Genomic DNA, 19656 nt, shown 5'->3' with positions numbered 1-19656 from the left:
TTGACTATTTTATAAAAGGTTTTCATTTTAATAGCATGCACACAGTCTAATCAAACCTTAATCACAAACAAAAGGTACTAAATAAAATAAATTAAAATTGTTAACCTAATCACTATCACTTTCCGAAAGTTCAGCCTTTTCTTTCGGTACAGGAAGCTTCCTTTTAGTCTTTTTCGTTTTACGATCTATTTTTGTTTTTCGGAAAAGCTCTATAGCCTTTAACTTATTTTCCAATATGTGCTGTTTATCCTTTTCCCTCTGTGGAATGATTTCCTGATATCGTTCACTTTTTTGAACATTGACATTAAATACTTTTTCAGAATCATTTACAACTGTTGATTTAACTACTTGATCAATATTTTTTATTTCATCTACATGTTTTGTTAATTTTGAAGGGCCTGCTTCATTGGAATCTTTTGTTTTAGTTTTCCTTTTCCGTTTAGTTTTTTGTTTATCATTAATTATCTCAGTATTATCATTTTCCTTCATCACAGATCCTTCGGGGCCCATTTTCTGCACTGCAGCTTTTACTCTTTTACTCATTTGATCTTCCAACGATTGGAATTCTAATTTTCTTTTAAAGTAATCGTAAACAGTTTTCTGATTTTTACGATCAAGTAGCCTCTTCAAGACAGGCTTTATTATTTCATCTAATTTGTTCTGTGACCATCCAAATTTTGCTTTTGTGTAATCTCTTAATATTGTTATGTCTAGTTCTCCCCAAGAGAATTTTTCTTCACTTCTTTCAATATTTGGCTCCATGTATGCCTGAACGACCTATAAAAAGCATATCATGAAATCTATTGATGTTTATTATATTTTTGAAGTTCTGATAACATACAAATGACAAATGGCACTTACCCGTACACTAGGAAAATCATCAGTGAGACTAACATTTTTGAGTTTCTTTTTCAGACTGACATTATCAGTTCGTTTTCCCGCCTTTACCCATTTCTTAAACTCCAGTAACCCAGTAACAAGTTCTTGGTATAGGGCCTGTTTAGATTGTTCACTTGATAATTTCTTCTTGTTAAATGGAAATGAAGCTAGAATCTCTAAAGCAGTAACTGGACCAACGCCGGATACTCCTGTCGTATAATCACTTCCAACCAGAAGGGCCAAGAGCACTAACTGCTCTCGACTTAGGTCTATAAAAGGATTAAGTTAATTTAATAAAAAACCAGACACAAAATTACAATGTTAATTTTGTAATGTAACTAAAAACTTACTAAAAGATTTTTCTATTCTCTCGCTCAGAAATTGAAGCACATGCTTCTTTTGATTAAAGAAATTTTTATAAACAGTTTTGCCTCCAAATAACCAAATGTCGCTGTCATCTGTAATAGTGCCGTCTGTTAATTTTGCGTTTTCAAGAAATGCGCATTGGGCTTCTGCCTCCATTGGGGCAACTATGTAAGGGATGCCAAAAACTTGAAGTAATTCTTGAGCTTCTTTGGTCATTTGTTGAGTAATATTTCGACCAATACGATCTAATCGCCCTTTCTCTTGTAGTAGGTCTTCTTCCTCATTCTCAATTTCTGACGCTAATGAGTTAAGTTTTTCAACTGTTATTACTTCCCTATTTGATTTCTCGTTGATTTCTGTAATTTCATTTAAATTAATTTTAGATGGCCGTTCTTTACCTTGATTTTCATTTTGTAATATTTCAGTAGAGGTTTCGGGTGTCTCGTCTATTTGTTTATCGATCGATGTGTTCGTATTGATAGCCATTAATTTATTTTGCAATATTTCAACCGGTTTTGTACCTTTCTGCTCTATTTGTTTACCCTTGGTTAAATTACTCTCCAATCCTATATCTACAGAAGGTTCAGAAATGTTAAGTGATTTTTCGCTTTTTAGGGGACTATTGCAAGAGTTTGAAGTTTTAAGTAAATAAAGTTTCTTATCATTGTTCTCAAATATGTCTGCAAAAATATCATCTTCCACTTCTTTGCCCATATTTAATGTAAGCTCAATAGCAGTTTTCCGTAACTTTTGCTCATTATCAGACACTTCCTCAAAGTCATCCTCACTGGTCGACTCAGTTTCTAGATCTACTTTTGAAATAGGTTGTTCTAATAGTGAATTGTGGTCCTCTGTATCCTCTAAACTTGTTTCAAGTAAAATAATGTCATCAGTGGAATTTTCAACAAACACTACTGACTGTTGAGTATCGTTCATACTAAGATTATCATTTTTGTTTTGCGTAGCTAAATCTTTGATCTTGATATTATCTGTAACATTTTTTTCTACAAGTATGGATTGTGTGTCTGTTGTATCCATTTTATTTACACTTTCCCGATCGATTTCTTCGTCGCTTGAGGTTAGTTCTATATTGTCCTCAATTATTGTTTTTTCTTGGTTAAGTTCTTCAATTATATCATCAATGTTGGTTTCTTTCAACTTATTTTTATCTTTTTGTTTTGAAGTAACAATGTTGTCTATGGCTTTAGGTGTAAAATCACTGTACTGCATAATGTATGCTTTAGCAGATGACATATCTGGCTGCTGAAACCCATCGTCATCTTCATCATCACTATAATCGGAATCTGTTAAAACCGATGTCCACGAATCGTCTGTTTTAGATGTGCACGCACTTGTGTCACTCTCATCAACACATTCTAAAGACATTTTGATAGCTTTTTGTAGATCATCTTCTAGTTCATCTTGATTTGAAGATGTTTTTGCTTGATCTGTAGAAGTTCCTGGCTGTTCTTTGAGTTTTGCAGTTTCTGTTTCTTTTTTCTTGGCAGCCTCTAAAGCCTGCTTGACATTACTGATAAGTAAATACCTTGTTGTATTATTTGACGCAATCCTTCTACCAGGTAGGCTATCAAGTTTTGTATCTATGCCTTCTTCATTAAGTAGTGATTCTAGCTCAGCTAAGGACATTCCACCATCCCCTATTTCTTTTTCTGTTTCTTCCAAGCACTCCTGTAGTTTCCTTCTCTTCAGTAACCTTTGCATCTACCAAAATGGGATAAATCAGAACAAATGGTTGTATTAACAATAAAATGTGAGGGTTTGTAACATTCTGTTAATTTAGGACATTATAAAAAGATATACTTACTTGAAAATCTGAGAAGTTATCACTTTTCTTGGGTAAAGTGTGAATTTTTCCCCAAGAGTTCATCTTTCTAGTTTCTTTTAGCTCTACCAGTAAATCATACTTATCTTTCAAAGGCATATTTTTGAACTTATCTGATTCAAGATCCACTGAATGTAAATCAACAGTGGATGCACTTGAATTCTGTTCGTCATCTGATCTGAAACATTATTTTTGATGCCTCACTTTTTTAATTATTGTTAAGTTCATCTAACTACTTTACTTAAATTCATTTGAGTAGGTACATACTCTGATTCCGATTCAGTATCTCTATCAGGTAACGCAGGTAACTTAAAAAGGTCATCACTATCTTCAACTGGTTTATTTTTCTTTGGTGATATTTGTTTGCCCAACAAGGCACTGATGGCAGTCTTCTTGCCCAGCAAAAGAGCAATTTCCCTTTTTAGTTTTTCTGATTGAGAATTGTATCTTGATTTGTTGTCTTGACGTTTGGCCTCAAATCAAACAAAATTAAAATGTTAAAAATCCCAAACATGCTGTTCAACACTTATACTATGTAGCTGCAATACTGCTGCAGAAATAATCAATAGTTAGATGGTAGGTATGTAGGTTATACTTAGATATGGGCAAAATACAAGATGTATGCTAGATAACGTGCTATACAAAATAAGTCGTTTGGTGCTGATTCAAAGCAGTTCACCGACAATCAAAACGGGTCAGCAATAGTCCAACGTACTTGTATTAGTAGACGTAAGGTGAAGTTATATCATTTACTATTAAGGTGTTTGTGCGCTCATCTGTATTCTGTTAGTAACCGTGATTCTTCAAAGTGGTCGGTATACAAACACATACTCATTTGATTCGAATTTTTACGGAATCCGTGATTTCACTGATGAGTGCACAAACGCTCTTAGATCACAAAAAAACATTAAAAAGTTAATTGCAGTACTATGCAAACATTTACATAAGTAGGTAGTTCAAAGTAGGTATTGTTTGTAAAAAAAATTGCTATGGACACTTACAATGGTTTCCTTTTTCAAATCAGGGAAAGCACCATCAAAAACGAATACAGGTTTGATCCTAAAATACAACAATTTGCAAAGTCGTTGAAACAACCCCATAAGATGTGCATTGGGTAAGGGGGCACCTTTTGCATCTTGGTAGCCTTTCACCATCTGATGCAACCATATTGAAATATCTGTTCCAAAATAAAGCAGAGTTTAGTAAAAAGATGTTAAGCTTTGGATACCTTAGGCTCAAAATTAGAACCTACCCACTGCCAAAACCTTGTTTTCCAAAGTCTCTACTGGGACGGGTTTGCCGGCGGGCTCAATTAGGCGCCACAGCCCAGTGACTCCCATCGCGTGTGATTAAATTCCAGAACTGATTTTTTGTTTAACTAATCTATATAACAGTGTACATAACAAAGGTCGTTTCCCACGAGATCTCCGGTCAATCGTCGGTCTCTTCCTCACACATTGCAACCTTTTCGGTCCGTGAACTCGACTTATTTATCACGCACACAATAACAATACGAAATGATCTCTGCTACTGGCGTATGCATTGATGTGTTCGGATCACTATATACATACAACAATAGGTATCAAATGTTTTACTACACCGAGACGCCCACTCTTTCCCACACTTTATTTTCTCACGCCCCATGCGTAACCCCACATCCTACGACCGGCTGTCTGTCAGTCGGCGTGCCGCAGTCGACCGAACTCGCATTATCCACTCGATTATTCGCGCGCGATTTATCGACAACTCAAGTTGACAACACTCTTGCACATCCCTCGGTGTCTATGGTGTTCGTTGACAGTTCATATTTTTAGCATTTCAGCGTTGTCGTATTTATATTCGAATAAACATTAGTTTAATCACTTTTTCGTATGAAACAATGCATATATTTATCATTGTAAATAACTAGAAAACAATAAATGCTCATAAGTAATTTATCTACAAAAATGCGGTTATGAGACAACTGGATTACTGTCTGAAAATTCTCCCGTCAAACAGGTGTTATTGAATGAATGTGTGCTACAGTTCCCATCGTAATTATTTATTTATGGTGTTGTGAATAATACAAGTGTATCGATCGAAGTAACGAAGGGTATCCAAGAGCAAGGAGCTAGTATAGTTACGTGGAGGCCTGGAACGGGCGAACTCGTCGGGGTGATAAGGAAGACGCCAACGGCCAGCATTCTTGTTTACACTATGTACCCTAGCAGGAAACTCTGCGTTCTCTTCAGATAAGAATGTAGAATTGGCACCATGCCAGAAAGTCATCACATTATGATATTGGAATCGAGGTGAGAGTGCGCCGTGGCGAGCATGCCGCACCAGTACGGCGCGGGCGCGGGTGGCATGGGCGGGGGCCCGCCGTCGCCGCCACCGCAGCACGGCGCGCTGTACCCGCGCTACGCCGCCGCCGCGGGCCCCGGCGCCGGCGCCTACCGCCCCGAGGAGCGCAGGCTCACGCGCGAAGCCATGGAGCGCTACTTGCGCGACCGTTCCGACATGGTAGTAGTCATCCTCCACGCCAAAGTCGCTCAGAAGTCATACGGTAACGAGAAGCGGTTCTTCTGCCCTCCTCCTTGTATATATTTATTCGGCGACGGCTGGCGACTGCGACGCGAGCGCATGCTGCGCGAGGGCGAAACGGAGCAAGCCTCACAGCTATGTGCGTTCATCGGTATAGGCAACTCCGACCAGGACATGCAGCAGCTAGATTTAAACAATGGGAAGCAATACTGTGCTGCCAAAACCTTGTACATATCAGATTCAGACAAGCGTAAACATTTTATGCTCTCCGTCAAAATGTTCTATGGCAACGGTCATGACATTGGTATATTTAATAGTAAAAGAATAAAAGTTATATCTAAGCCTTCTAAAAAGAAACAGTCGTTGAAAAATGCAGATTTATGTATCGCTAGTGGAACTAAGGTAGCTTTATTTAATAGATTGAGGTCACAAACTGTGTCCACGAGGTACCTCCATGTTGAGAATGGCAATTTTCATGCATCGTCCACTCAGTGGGGTGCATTCACTATACACTTGCTAGATGACAATGAGAGTGAGTCGGAGGAGTTTGCAGTGAGGGATGGATATGTCCACTACGGGTCCACTGTGAAGCTCGTATGCTCTGTGACAGGCATGGCTTTACCAAGACTGATAATAAGGAAGGTAAATAATTTTGAATTTTATTTTATCAAATCATTTAATAATATAAAGTAACCATCTTTCTTCTTTTTGCACTACACATGACATTTGACGTGGCTTTAATACATTTCTGTCACACACATTTTGATGTGCATAAATCATGACTAAACAGAGTAAATTACTATCAAATCACTGGTTTATTTTCTATGTGTAAAAACTTAACTAAATAAAAAAGAAAAGGAAACAATTGAGCTGTTTTATCACTTAGTTTAATACATATAAAAGACTTGTTGTAACTATCTAATTGATCTATTAACATAAAGCCTAAACTTTCCACTTGAGCATAGCAGGGGTGGGTAAGCTAGTATTTTATGGAAGACTAGATGATGCCCGCGAATTTGTCCGCATGCATATAGGTTTTTAAAAATCCTGTGGGAACTCTTTGATTTTCCAGGATAAAAAGTAGCCTATATCACTCTCCAGGTCTTTAACTATACCCATGCAAAACATCACGTTGAACCTTTGCTCTGTAGCCCTAAATAAATAAATAAATAAAATAAAATAGCCTTTATTCACTGATACACTAGTTATACATCTTATATTACTAACTAACCGTATTACTAATTTCTTATTTCCTATTATTTAATTATCCTATCCTACATAATTTATTCTAAAAAAAATTAGTAACACCAGCAATTTACAGTTCAGGTTGTCCTCTTTGGACATAGGCCTCCTCTAGACCTCTCCATTTTTTCCTATCTAACGCTAGTCCCCGCCAACCCTTTGGCAGGTCATCCTCCCATCTCCTCTGTGGCCGTCCTCTCGCTCTCTTCCCATCTCTGGGGTACCAGTAAGTGACCTCTTTGGTCCATTTATCCTTTGGGGATCTGATCACTGAGCCAGCCCAACGCCATTTAAGTTTCTTGATTCTTCTTGAGACGTCTGTCACACCTGTGATCTTTCTAATTTTGGTCAGTCTCCATTTGTCTTTCAGTTTGATGTGCAGCATGCTTCTCTCTATCCCTTGTTGGCATACCTTTATTTTCTGATTGTGAGCTTTTGTCAGACCCCACGTTTGACAGCCGTAAGTAAGTATTGGTAGGATGCACATGTTAAATACTTTACGTTTAGTTGGCATTGGGATATCTTTGTTTTTTAGTATTTCTTTCAGCGACCAGTAGCGAGCCCAGGTGTTATTAATTCGTCTTTGCAATTCTTTGTCCATCTGTAAGTTTGGTGCAATTACTTGACCTAGGTAGACGTATTCATTCACATACTCTATGTCCTGGTTATTTATGTTAACTTTTTGTTGATGCCTATTGGTCATAACCTTTGTTTTGGTGGTGTTCATTGTCAAACCTGCTTTTTGACTCTCTGTTGCTAGTTGTTCAAGCATTTCTTGTAGAGTGACTGGGTCCTCGGCAAATAGTACCAGGTCGTCTGCAAACCGCAGGTGTGACAGTTTACATCCATTAATATTTATTCCCCACCCTTCCCAATCTAGATTTCTAAAAATTTCCTCTAACACAGCCAAAAAAAGCTTTGGAGACAGGGGATCATCTTGTCTGACTCCTTTTTGGATCTTAAATTCCTCTCCGAGTTTTTCTAATTGTACTTTTGCAGTACTGTTGCTGTATATATTATTTATAAGTCTGATGTATTTCCTTTCTATTCCCTGGTTGACCAAGGCTTTATATATGTAGTTATGAGAGAGAGAATCAAATGCCTTATTATAATCTACGAAAGAAATATAGTATGGTTTTCCATACTCATTATATTTCTCTACTATTTGTTTCACTACATGCATGTGGTCTGCTGTTGAGAAATCAGCTCTGAAACCCGCCTGTTCTCTTGGTTGTTCTGCATCTAGTTGTTTAGTGAGCCTGCCTAATACAATTTTTGAAAAAACTTTGTATATATTTGTCATAAGACTTATTGGTCTATAGTTGTCTATTTTATCTTTATCCCCCTTTTTGTGAATCAGTATTATGGTTGTCTTTGTCCATTGTTCCGGTATAACCTCGCTGTCTAAGATTTCGTTAAATAGACTAGTTAGTGGTTTTAGTATTGCATCTAGTGACCCCTTTAGTAATTCATTGGTTTTTCTATCTTCGCCCGGGGCTTTATGGTTTTTTTGTGTCATTATGGCTTGTCTTGTTTCACTTTCTAGTATGTAGGGAATTCCTTCCTTGTTTGGGTTTTCGATTACTACTGGTAAATCGGGTGAACTGTATAGGTTTTTGTAGAAATTCGTAGCGATTTTGCTGATCGTTGTTCTTTTCGATGTTGTATATACCTTGTTCCCTTTATTTCTTCCCTTCATTTTCGGTATCCAAGATAAATGATCCTTAAGTTTTTTAAGTGTTCTTTTGATTCCTCCTGTTTTTTCGATCTCCGATTGAATTCGGTTAAAACGTATTTCTTTCTTATGACCTCTTATACTTGATGTGATCTTTTTACTTAGTGCTTCTATCTTTTTAATGTTCTTTTTCCTGTCTACAAGCAATTTTCCTCTTTCTTTTATTAGAGCTCTGTAGCCCTACCTATCCTTAAACATATCCTTCCCCGTGATGCAGGCTATATCTATACCAAATTTCGTCAAAATCGGTTAAACCGATGGGCCATGAAAAGCTAGCAGACAGACAGACACACTTTCGCATTTATAATATTAGTATGGATTGTATAAACACACACCACAAATGCATATTATTGCTTCCACACAAAATCTTGCATGCTGTATTCTACTATGTTGGTCTGTAGTCTTAATTCCCAATGTTTGGTCATAGGTTGACAAGTATTCTGCTATGTTGGTCTGTAGTCTTAATTCCAAATGTTTGGTCATAGGTTGACAAACAAATGGCTCTCCTAGAAGCAGATGACCCTGTCTCCCAGCTCCACAAATGTGCATTCTACATGAAAGACACAGAGCGCATGTACCTGTGTCTCTCACAAGAGAGGATCATACAGTTCCAAGCCACCCCGTGCCCCAAAGAACAGAACAAAGAGATGATCAACGATGGAGCTTGCTGGACGATTATATCTACTGATAAGGCTGAATATCAATTTTACGAAGGAATGGGTCCTGTCAGGTAAGATTATGAACCTAAATATTGGTACAGTTTCCATAAGGTACAAAAATTTGTAGATGTCAGACAAAAGGTTAGATCTGCATGTGCTTATGGTGAATATTGGTAGTTTAAGGTCCAGTTGTGTGACAGGTATTATGTTATGGTTATGGCTAATGTTTAAACAACAGTGATATATGATAGTGAACCTAATAATATGTAGTACAGTTAGAATGATTTGATAAAATACGTTTCTCATGTCATTATTGTAGTAAATAGTTAGGATAAAGTAAGTAGTAGTTAGAATTTTATTGATAAGTAATCATGGACTTACTGTGTACAAAAATAAACCATATATTTATATGAAAACGGAAACAAGCTACATTTGATTAGCAAAAATAATAATCTAAAAATTTAATTTAGCAATCATGCTAAGTACTTCTGAGTCTACTTAAACCTCTATAATATAGATGAAGATATAACATAGTCTTTATTATTTCTTCACATAAATACTAAAGCCGCCGGCCTTATTTAAGAAAATCGGCGGCTTGACCAATAGGGTCTTGGACTGTAGTAATAAAATGATGTGATTTTTTGTATAGTGGTAGTTTATGGGGCTAGAATTCATTATTTATTAAAGAGAGTAATTTAAAAAATCATGATTTTTATTTAATTTTAACATAATTAATTATTAACGTCACGCTATAGCGTACTCGAGTGCTACAAGCGAGCGAGCGAGTAGCGTACAATGCGTACTCGAGAAATATTTTTCAATTTTTTATCATAAAAATAGAGTTATTTCTGCTGGAAAGTATTTTTATGGTAAAAAATTTAATTTGGAAGTATGAAAAAGAAAGTAGCGCGACATCTATGCAAATCCGTCATCTATCTAGATTCTAGACTCTAGCTATAGCTAGCTATAGTATGGCTGCCTATTTTATCCTTAGTTGTACCTATAGGTACATTAAAGTACTGGTTGCTTGCTGTAATGACATCTAATGATGGGAATGAGGGAGGGAAGCTAGGACTACATTGCAATGGGGACGCGGTCAATTACCTACTCAGGAGAATATTCTATCGCGTATTCTTTTAATATAGCTGTGATAGCCTAGTGGTTCGGACGTCCGCCTTCTAATCGGAGGTCGGGGCTTCGATCCCGGGCACGCACCTCTAACTTTTTGGAGTTAAGTGCGTTAAAAACACACAACTCCAAAAAAGTTAATTTAGTAATTGAATATCACTTGCTTTAACGGTGAAGGAAAACATCGTGAGGAAACCTGCATGTCTGAGAGTTCTCCATAATGTTCTCAAAGGTATGTGAAGTCTACCAATCCGCACATGGCCAGCGTGGTTGAGCCGGCGATGGGTTGGTCATGATGATCATAATGATTCTTTTAATACGATTTTCAATTCAAGAAGAATTGCGAGCCAATCCAAAACCAATCCTTTGAAATAAGGCGTCTAGCACTGGAATTCATAGTTAAGACAGGGACTTCTTTAGAGGACGAATCAAACGACATGAGTCGTATTCAACCTTTATGCATGACACAATATGTTGTCTGAATCGTCCTCTAAAGAATCTCCATCTTGATTATGAATTCCGGTGTAAATAATTGAGACAGCTTTTGTCAAAGGATTGGTTAGATCATGTGACGATGGACTAGTAGGTAGTAAATTATAGATAGCTGATTTTTTTTCATGAGCGTAGCTCGCCAGGCGTTGATCTAGCTAGGAAATACAATCGCTTCTAAGACTTATGCGAGACAAAGGTGCCATAGGAATATTTCTCTCTTACATGACTAAGTGAGCCCGGCCTGGTACAAATAAGTTCTACGTCCACTTAGATACGCCCTGGCGTGCTACAGTCCGACGGAATCGATTGGGACTTGTGACAGAAACAGTTGAATAAATCCACAATAATTTGCCTAGATCGCCCGTAACGCCAGTGCCTTTGGTCCACTCTCTGAATCTCAACGGCGGTGGAGACGTGGCAATGCTGGAGCTAGCTGGAGACAACTTCACGCCGTCTCTGCAAGTCTGGTTCGGCGACGTGGAGGCGGAGACTATGTACCGTTGTGCCGAGTCCATGCTCTGCGTCGTCCCGGACATCTCGCAGTTTAGGGGACAGTGGTTGTGGGTGCGGCAACCTACTCAGGTATGTATTTCTTAGACCGCGATTACACCTGTAAGTTTTACTCGCGTAATTAGCTTCGTCATCATCATCATCAATCGATAGACGTCCACTGCTGGACATAGGTCTCTTGTAGAGACTTCCACACGCCACGGTCTTGCGCTGCCTGAATCCAGCGGCTCCCTGCGACTCGTCTGATGTCGTCCGTCCACCTAGTGGGGGGTCTTCCAACATTGCGTCTTCCGGTGCGAGGTCGCCATTCCAGCACCTTGAGCTATGCTATAGCTTGAACTATGTGCCCGGCCCATTGCCACTTCAGCTTCGCAACCTGTTGAGCTATGTCGGTTACTCTTGTTCTCCTACGGATCTCCTCATTTACGTAAGCTACTTACGTGAGTAAAACTTACAGGTGTAAGCTACTTCCGTGAGTAAAATTTACAGGTATAATCGCGGCCTTACGTTATAGTGTTCTAGCCTCTGCTCAGCTTCTATTCAGCGTTAAATTTTGGATACAAATATTTTCTTTTTTTATCAATTTTCTCTCTGATTTTCGAACTCTATTATCGCTAGACTTTGAATCCAAATATTTAAAAGAAATAATATTAGAATCCTTCCTCCAGGTCCCAGTGTCTCTGGTTAGGAACGACGGCATAATCTACGCGACGGGTCTAACCTTCACATACACTCCGGAGCCAGGTCCTCGGCCGACCTGCCCGCCCGTCGATGACGTCATGCGACCAGAACACGCGTGGCACGATGCCCATCGGCTGCCAGATGCTCTGCAATAGTGTGACGATCAGGCCAGTAGACTGCTTTACGACCGAAAAAATTAGTGTGTGTAACTTAAGGTGACTGCTTTTCTAGTGTCGCGTGTATGGTATTCACGACGACACTAGACACTCGGTCCATAGATAGAGTGTTGATGAGTGTACAGTGTATACCACCGCGACACTGAGATGCAGATCTAGCTTCGACATCGCCACGAGCGTGTCCGGCCTACTATCGTCGGCGATAATATGGAGGAGAATAGTCTATAAGAGTTGTATCGAATTTGGTGGCACGGCGAGACTATCGCCGCGATTCTCTCGCATGTGGAGATGGCGCCTTAGTGTTGCTATGGCTGTCATGGCTCAAAATTGCTTGTCTCGTAGATGCTCTCGGCACTGTTGACATTTGTGTCGAGTGTCAGTATCCAAGATTACGCGGTTGAAGTAAAATTAAACGCGTGCAGGTGTCCATTTTTGAAAGTAGGGTTTTATCGTATCATGTAGTAAGTAAAAAGAGAGATTTTAATCTAAGTATGGCGCTAACTACTTGGTACTTCAAAACATATCGATAAAAGATGACGTTCTTAAAACAGCTGTTTTGTTTGGCGGCCACTTTAACTACGGTTTAAGTAATGTTCGCATTACTACCGTCCGATTAAAAAAAAAATCGAAGTTACTCTGAAGTTTATCTATAAAAGGAATAGTCCGTACAAAATGACTTCACTCGCGCTATTTAACACTCTGGGTCAACTGTCATGTGAAAAGAACGGTTCACCTTTAAAATAGTCATTTTGTACGCATAATAAATATAGTCGGATTTTTAATTAAACAACACGTTTTGACATTAGCTAATGTCAAATCGTAAAATAATGATACCATATTTAATATGTTAGTGATGTACCTGTGTGGTTCAGTTGGTTCATGTGAATGAGTCCATGAACCAGTTCCTGCTTCTCTATTTTAGATTGAACTTTCAAAAGAAGAGTAAAGAAGAAGCATTATAAAACTAGTAAATAATTACTAAAATAAAAAAACCGGCCAAGTGCGAGTCAGGCTCGCGCAATGAGGGTTCCGTACTACAGTCGTATTTTTTCGACATTTTGCACGATAATTCAAAAACTATGATGCATAAAAATAAATAAAAATCTGTTTTAGAATGTACAAGTTAAGCCCTTTCGTATGATACCCCACTTGATATAATAATATTACTTTGAAAGTTGAAAATAGCAATATTTGTTCATGAACACATTTTTTTTTTCTTGTGATGTAACCACAAATTCAAGGTTTTTAGATTTTTTCCCCTTTTGTCTGCTATAAGACCTAACTTCCTGCCAAATTTCAAGATTCTAGGTTAACGGGAAGTACCCCGTAGGTTTCTTGACAGACAGACAGACAGACATCCTATAAGGGTTCCGTTTTTCCTTTTGAGGTACGGAACCCTAAAAAAGTACCTAGAGATGGTATAATAGTGCTTTAAAAAAGGGATTTTAGAATATGATTTACGTAAATATGTTTTTATTGAGTAATAAGGTGTTCTTAGATGTTACTAAATAATTTACAGCAAGATAAATTCTCACTCAACTCAACTCAACTCTCAGAAAGACTTACAATGTAGTAACGACACGTTTCTAAAGTTACCCGTAGCTACTGTACCAACTGAATTTGTGGCTTATACCAATATGTTGTTGCCCCCAGCACTATTTATTTTTCATAAAAATCTGGAAACGTCAAAAAATGTTGTTTAATTAAAAATTCGAGTATATAGTCTTTTTTGACAAATAACAACGTTGCTTAGTAACTTATCGACCGATTACAGATAGACTGATGTCATGTTCGTGCTGCGTGCAGAAGGGAAATGATATTTTGTACTAAATTACATATATCCATCTTAGTCCGTGTTTATACTGATAAAACGCGTCACGACACATCTCGCATCAGGCGCTTAGTTTGAACATACTACGCATACTTTGTCGTAACACAATTTAATGTGCTTAAGGCGCAATACATAATGAACTGGTATAGCCATTTAATTGTATTTGAATATTAATCGCGGATGTATCGCATTTAGATGATACGTATCGCGTTGCGTTGGTATAATTGTTGCCTTCATAGCAAATTATAATACATACCTTATAAGTTTTAAAACTTTGTAGTGACATATTCCTAAAGACTAAGTATTTCCCAAGAAAAGTTTGTAAAAAACCGGCCTGTGTGGTTCAGTTGGTTCATGTGAATGAGTCCATGAACCAGTTCCTGCTTCTCTATTTTAGATTGAACTTTCAAAAGAAGAGTAAAGAAGAAGCATTATAAAACTAGTAAATAATTACTAAAATAAAAAAACCGGCCAAGTGCGAGTCAGACTCGCGCACTGAGGGTTCCGTACTACAATCATATTTTATCGACATTTTGCACGATAAATCAAAAACTATTACGCCTTAAAATAAATAAAAATCTGTTTTAGAATGTACAAGTTAAGCCCTTTCGTATGATACCCCACTTGATATAATAATATTACTTTGAAAGTTGAAAATAGCAATATTTGTTCATGAACACATTTTTTTTTTCTTGTGATGTAACCACAAATTCAAGGTTTTTAGATTTTTTCCCCTTTTGTCTGCTATAAGACCTAACTTCCTGCCAAATTTCAAGATTCTAGGTTAACGGGAAGTACCCCGTAGGTTTCTTGACAGACAGACAGACAGACAACAATGTTATCCTATAAGGGTTCCGTTTTTCCTTTTGAGGTACGGAACCCTATAAATAATGTTGTAAATTGTGAAAAGATATCCAACAAATCAGTGGGTAACGGTTCAATTGATATAATGACAAAGTAAAGCGTAAACAGATTTTTAAAACTTCAAAATAGTTAAATAAAATGGCTGTTCATAAGAACATGTTGTTACACAAAGATATAAAAGCCTAATTATAAGTTGCGTGATCATGCGTTAGCCAGCGCTAGTAGAAAATCGTGTCGATTTTGTAAAAATAAAATGTGCCTAATTTAGTTAGTGGATATGGTTGGTTATCGAGATTAAAACACCAAAATGATTTATGTAAGTTTATTGTAGCCTCAAAACAAGCTTGCGCAATATGAATCTGGAGATTTAAAGTATAAGGTGCATCGCTCACTGTAAAGCTGAGGCGTAGTCAAGGCAGCGTCAAGGTGTCGTTGAAACTCAAGACACCTGCAAAAATAAAAGAGTGTGCCGAAGAACTTTTCAACCTGGTTCCTCCTTCACCTTTCTACTATCGTACCGCAAGGCATCGCCAAGGTCTGCACCCGTACGTAGTCGAAATTCCACGGATACGTACGAAGCGATTTGCCTCCTCAGTTCTAATTCGAACCGCTGAGATTTGGAACACCCTTCCAGTATCAGTTTTCCCCTCCAATTATAATATGGGTACATTCAAGACAAGAGTGAATAGGCATCTTCTAGGCAAGCGCGCTCCATCTTGGGCTGCATCATCACTTGCCACCCAGGTCTGATTGCAGCCAAGCGCTAGTCTATAAATTATTTAAAAAAAGCGCGGTTGCAGCAAGAACTAGACTGGGCATCAAAGACTATATATACTGCGTTTCATTAATTCAAAATAATCGGCATCCGAAACAAAACAACAATTATTTTGCAGTTTGTAGAGAGTAATTTCGCACCGCGCGATTTTTACCGCAGGATTCTGTGACGACTGTGTGTGGGAAATGGTATGAATTCGCAAGCACTCAGTTTCCATATGTCACAGAATCGCGTGACAATTATTGTGGAGTGAAATTTTGTTACATTTACTGATTGCATTTGTTTCTAAAGGGTGCATAGAGAATATACGAATAGGAAGGAGAACCTCCCGCGGCGTCACCGCGACTCTTGATGCTGTGAGCGATACGCTTAAAGATGTCGTGCATACGAAGTAAGCTCTAGCTCATTCGCCTACTTTATAAATTTTTGTGACGCGTAGTGTAGGTATAAACTAATGCTGCTTTGACTACCCATTACTAGGGTTCTTCATATATTTTTTATGCTTTGTAAATATACTCTAGATTATTTTTTTTCTTCTTATTATTATAATGAGTTGTTTTAAAATTTAAATGATTGTTTATTTTAATTTTAAAGAAATTATGTGAAATGATTAAAATAAAACTGTTCTAAGAAGGAAATCTATCAAAATGTATGCATATGGAGTATTTCGATAAAACCTTTTTTTTCCAAGGGTCAATCATTTTGCTGACATTTTCTAACTTTGCAGCTATGATAACTGTATGAGAAAATTAGTTTTATGGAAAATGTATACTTCATAAATTTAAAAAGGGAAATAAAAAGTCGGTTTATGAGGATAGTTCCTAAATATGGCATTTAATATGCGCCATTCTCGAAATTAAAAAATGAAATAGAGATCTCTCTGCTCTTGAATATATTTCTTCGGGGCCAAATAGCTGTAAAATCCATGACGAGTCATTGTGTTTATTATATTGCAATTAAGTATATTATGTACCTAGGTTAACGAGCGCGTAACGAAAATGGGACTTTAAGTCTTTATAATAAGGTGTGAGTTTGATTGAATTATCTAAGCGTGTACAAGTAAAAGGCATCTAGAGGATCTGGGAGCTATTATTTCATAAAAAGACAAATTTAAATTATAGATTAAAATGTAAGAGAACGTAATAGTTTTTAGTGAAAAGTAATTTTCTGTTTTCTGAGAATCTACTTAACTTTTAATAAACGCAATCAGAGTGAACTAGAGTGAGGGAACTCTCGGTTTGGTCCTGAATCGATGATATTATGTCAAATATTAGGTTATGGTGACCTGTAATCATAGAAAAATAGGGCTAACTTAAGACTACCTGCGTCAAATATACTAACATTTTGACGCCTGCCAGTGACTCCGAAGCCGCGACGTTTTGTTAGAAGTTCCCTAACTGTCGTGAACTGTGACGCAATGTAGGGGGCGTTGCGTTTATTAAAAGTTAATATTAGGCCTGTTGAAATATGTATCAAAAGAACCTATGATTTGTTTCTTTTCAAGTTTTGATACCTAATTATGTCTGATAACATGGCACGTTTCGTCATTGTATGTATGTACGTTACAAACGATCTAATGAACAATGTAGATAAGTACCTAGATGTATGTAGCTCATACATAACGTACATATGAAATTATATTTATTTTATTGCGAATCTGATTTTTTGTATGGGGGTTTGAAAATTTTTTGCATAGTGTAGGTACTATCCGCCATTTTATTTTTTCAAATCACTTCGCACAATGACACTTGTATATTTGGATTAGTGGCATATAAACGAATAAAAAAATTATGATATAACAAAATGGCGGATCGTCCACTATGACAGCCTCCATAATATAGTGCATAAATTTTGAGAAAGTTCTAGCCATATGTGCTGTGTCAACTGTCATGTCAAAAGTACGGTTCACTAAAATCGTACTTTTGACATGTAATTTGACACATAAAGTTAAAATGGCGCATGAGGAGTCATTTTTTACACATTTTACTTTCTCTACACTTATGCATTATACATAGATTTTCAAACCCCAATGTATTTGGTAAAGATGTGTATTAATGATAGTGTGAATTTGAACATTCCATGTGGAAAGTGTAATAAGTACAAAAAGATAATATTTTTATAAAAAAAACCTAAATTAATATGTAACATTGATTAAAATTGTTTTAATGGAATTGGTAGTAGCAGTATTACAAAGAATTATTATTAAGCTGATCGCATATTACGTGACGACCCAGAAGAGCCGCACGAAGCGCATTTTTAGAGATAGATATTACATCTCCCCAACATTGATAGAATTATTAGCGTCGAAACACTATAACTTTAAAGTAAAATGGATCTAATTGCCTCGTTTTAAAGCTCAAGTTTTGAATTTTTGACCTTAAAAAAGGTAATTTAGGTCCAATTTTCTCTGAAGTGATTGTTTCGACTTTCGACTTTTATCAACGTTGCTGAAATGTAAAATCTCATACTAACTGAAAGTGCGAATGCCGTCAGCTGCACGACTCCATTACATCGGGCTTAAAAATATTATGAAGATCCATAATAAATATAATTTTTCAAGTTATATAAATGGAAATTGGTAATTAGTCCTGGCTTCGGTTAAAAATAAAAAAATACGTGTTTCAGGATTTTCGGAAAAGCGTGTCTGCAGATTTACTGTAGTCTGTCTGATATGAATGACTTGTACTGTGCTGCTGTCATTCGCACTTTCAGTGGGTACTGACATTTGTGGCAATGTGCGATCACATTTAGATGCAATGAATATGCCGTCAATTTGTATGAAAAGAAGCGATTTCTCAGTCGATTTTAACGTTTACATCATCTAGCATTTTACTTTTTGGTATTTAATGGTCATGTTTAAGAATGTATTGTTTGGATTTCATGTAATTACTATGATGTGATATTATGGAGCAGTAATTCTAAAACATGAATATTTTATTAAAACTGAATTTAAATAATTTTACTTCTTTTATTAATACTATTCCCCCACATTCTTACATCGTATTTCAATATTCAGTCTATCTATAATCTGTCGATAAATTACTCAGCTGCACTGTTAATTTATCAAAAATTGTACCTATGGTTCTTTTCGAGAAATAACAACATGGCTAAGTTATTTATCGCCAACTACAGATAGATTGAATATTAAACTAGGAAACTATTAGGCGTTTGTATCTTTTATATTTCATTTTTGAAATATTTTTGTGTTATATTTTAGAACATTCTTGACAGCTTTTAACCCGAAGACAGAGAGGTTTTTACATGATTTACAACAGAATAAAAATTCTCACGATGTTTGAGTAAAAAAGTCGATATGCATCTTTGCACATATTAATTTAAATGGATGCGCATTTTAATTAATGCGATATTTTGAGACGAACGAAAAAATCTTTCCCACGAGATGGCGTAAATGAATTCAAATTGTAAAAACTCATAATATTTTTAACAAGGGTCAAGTGTAGGTAATTAGCTGATTATGAATCAGAGTCGATCAAGGAATCACTGTGGGAATGTCTTCCGACCATCTTCACATGAAGTAAATACCACAGATATTAAAGGAGTTTATTTAATTATGACCTCTAGCTTAAAGACAATAAGAGCTATAGAAGATTCTACTTATGTTACCTTATTTACATTTTTCCCCTTATAGTTCCGCACTGTTGGTTCTGACCACAGATAATAATCACAAGTTTATCGTCACACACTATTGTTCGCTGAGATTCAAGAAATCTGGAATATAATTTATGTAAAGATTAAACTTTAATTTTTGGTGATAAAATGTTAATTCACTTGTTAAGGTCACGGAGATTTAAATAGATTAACCTTTTTGGCATACCTACGTTGTATGTGTTCTTGATGATAGGTAATAGGTACCTATAGTGCGAGCAACAAGTAGTCCAATCTAAAGTTCTCAGCACGAGATGACTACGCATTGTCTATAATCAACCGGGCC

The 19656-nt window shown here is 36.8% G+C and overlaps 2 protein-coding genes and 1 long non-coding RNA gene across 3 annotated transcripts; 2 read left to right on the top strand and 1 right to left on the bottom strand.

The window, feature by feature from the left end:
* Nucleotides 1–4749, bottom strand: mus201 (rad2 superfamily protein mus201). Its single transcript, XM_034971685.2, has 7 exons — nucleotides 4341–4749; nucleotides 4090–4265; nucleotides 3356–3561; nucleotides 3071–3266; nucleotides 1230–2967; nucleotides 862–1148; nucleotides 1–777 (listed from the first exon to the last, which is right to left on the bottom strand). The coding sequence occupies exons 1-7, from the start codon at nucleotides 4426–4428 to the stop codon at nucleotides 106–108; spliced, it is 3363 nt and encodes a 1120-aa protein (XP_034827576.1). The 5' UTR covers nucleotides 4429–4749; the 3' UTR covers nucleotides 1–105.
* Nucleotides 4750–4806: 57 nt separating this feature from the next.
* On the top strand, nucleotides 4807–13580 carry Su(H) (recombining binding protein suppressor of hairless). The gene is made up of 4 exons (XM_034971716.2): nucleotides 4807–6253; nucleotides 9074–9318; nucleotides 11224–11449; nucleotides 12046–13580. Exons 1-4 carry the CDS (start codon nucleotides 5402–5404, stop codon nucleotides 12211–12213), a joined length of 1491 nt encoding a protein of 496 aa, XP_034827607.1. The 5' UTR covers nucleotides 4807–5401; the 3' UTR covers nucleotides 12214–13580.
* A 49-nt stretch (nucleotides 13581–13629) lies between these two features.
* LOC138402457 (uncharacterized) lies at nucleotides 13630–18661 on the top strand. The gene is made up of 2 exons (XR_011236839.1): nucleotides 13630–14403; nucleotides 14542–18661. It is a non-coding gene; the product is annotated as an uncharacterized lncRNA (long non-coding RNA).
* Nucleotides 18662–19656: the final 995 nt, after the last annotated feature.

This window comes from Maniola hyperantus, chromosome 1 (assembly GCF_902806685.2).
Source record: "Maniola hyperantus chromosome 1, iAphHyp1.2, whole genome shotgun sequence".
In the NCBI taxonomy this organism is placed as follows: domain Eukaryota; kingdom Metazoa; phylum Arthropoda; class Insecta; order Lepidoptera; family Nymphalidae; genus Maniola; species Maniola hyperantus.
Note: the sequence above shows the minus strand (reverse complement) of the source record. Positions and strands in the feature narration are given on the sequence as shown.

Coding starts and splice junctions, on each gene's coding strand:
- mus201 (XM_034971685.2), bottom strand. CDS start 4,428: ATGGGAGTCACTGGGCTGTGGCGCCTAATTGAGCCCGCCGGCAAACCC. Junction 4,266..4,340: donor AAACAAGGTTTTGGCAGTGG/GTAGGTTCTAAT, acceptor ATTTTGGAACAG/ATATTTCAATATGGTTGCAT. Junction 2,968..3,070: donor ATAACTTCTCAGATTTTCAA/GTAAGTATATCT, acceptor CCATTTTGGTAG/ATGCAAAGGTTACTGAAGAG.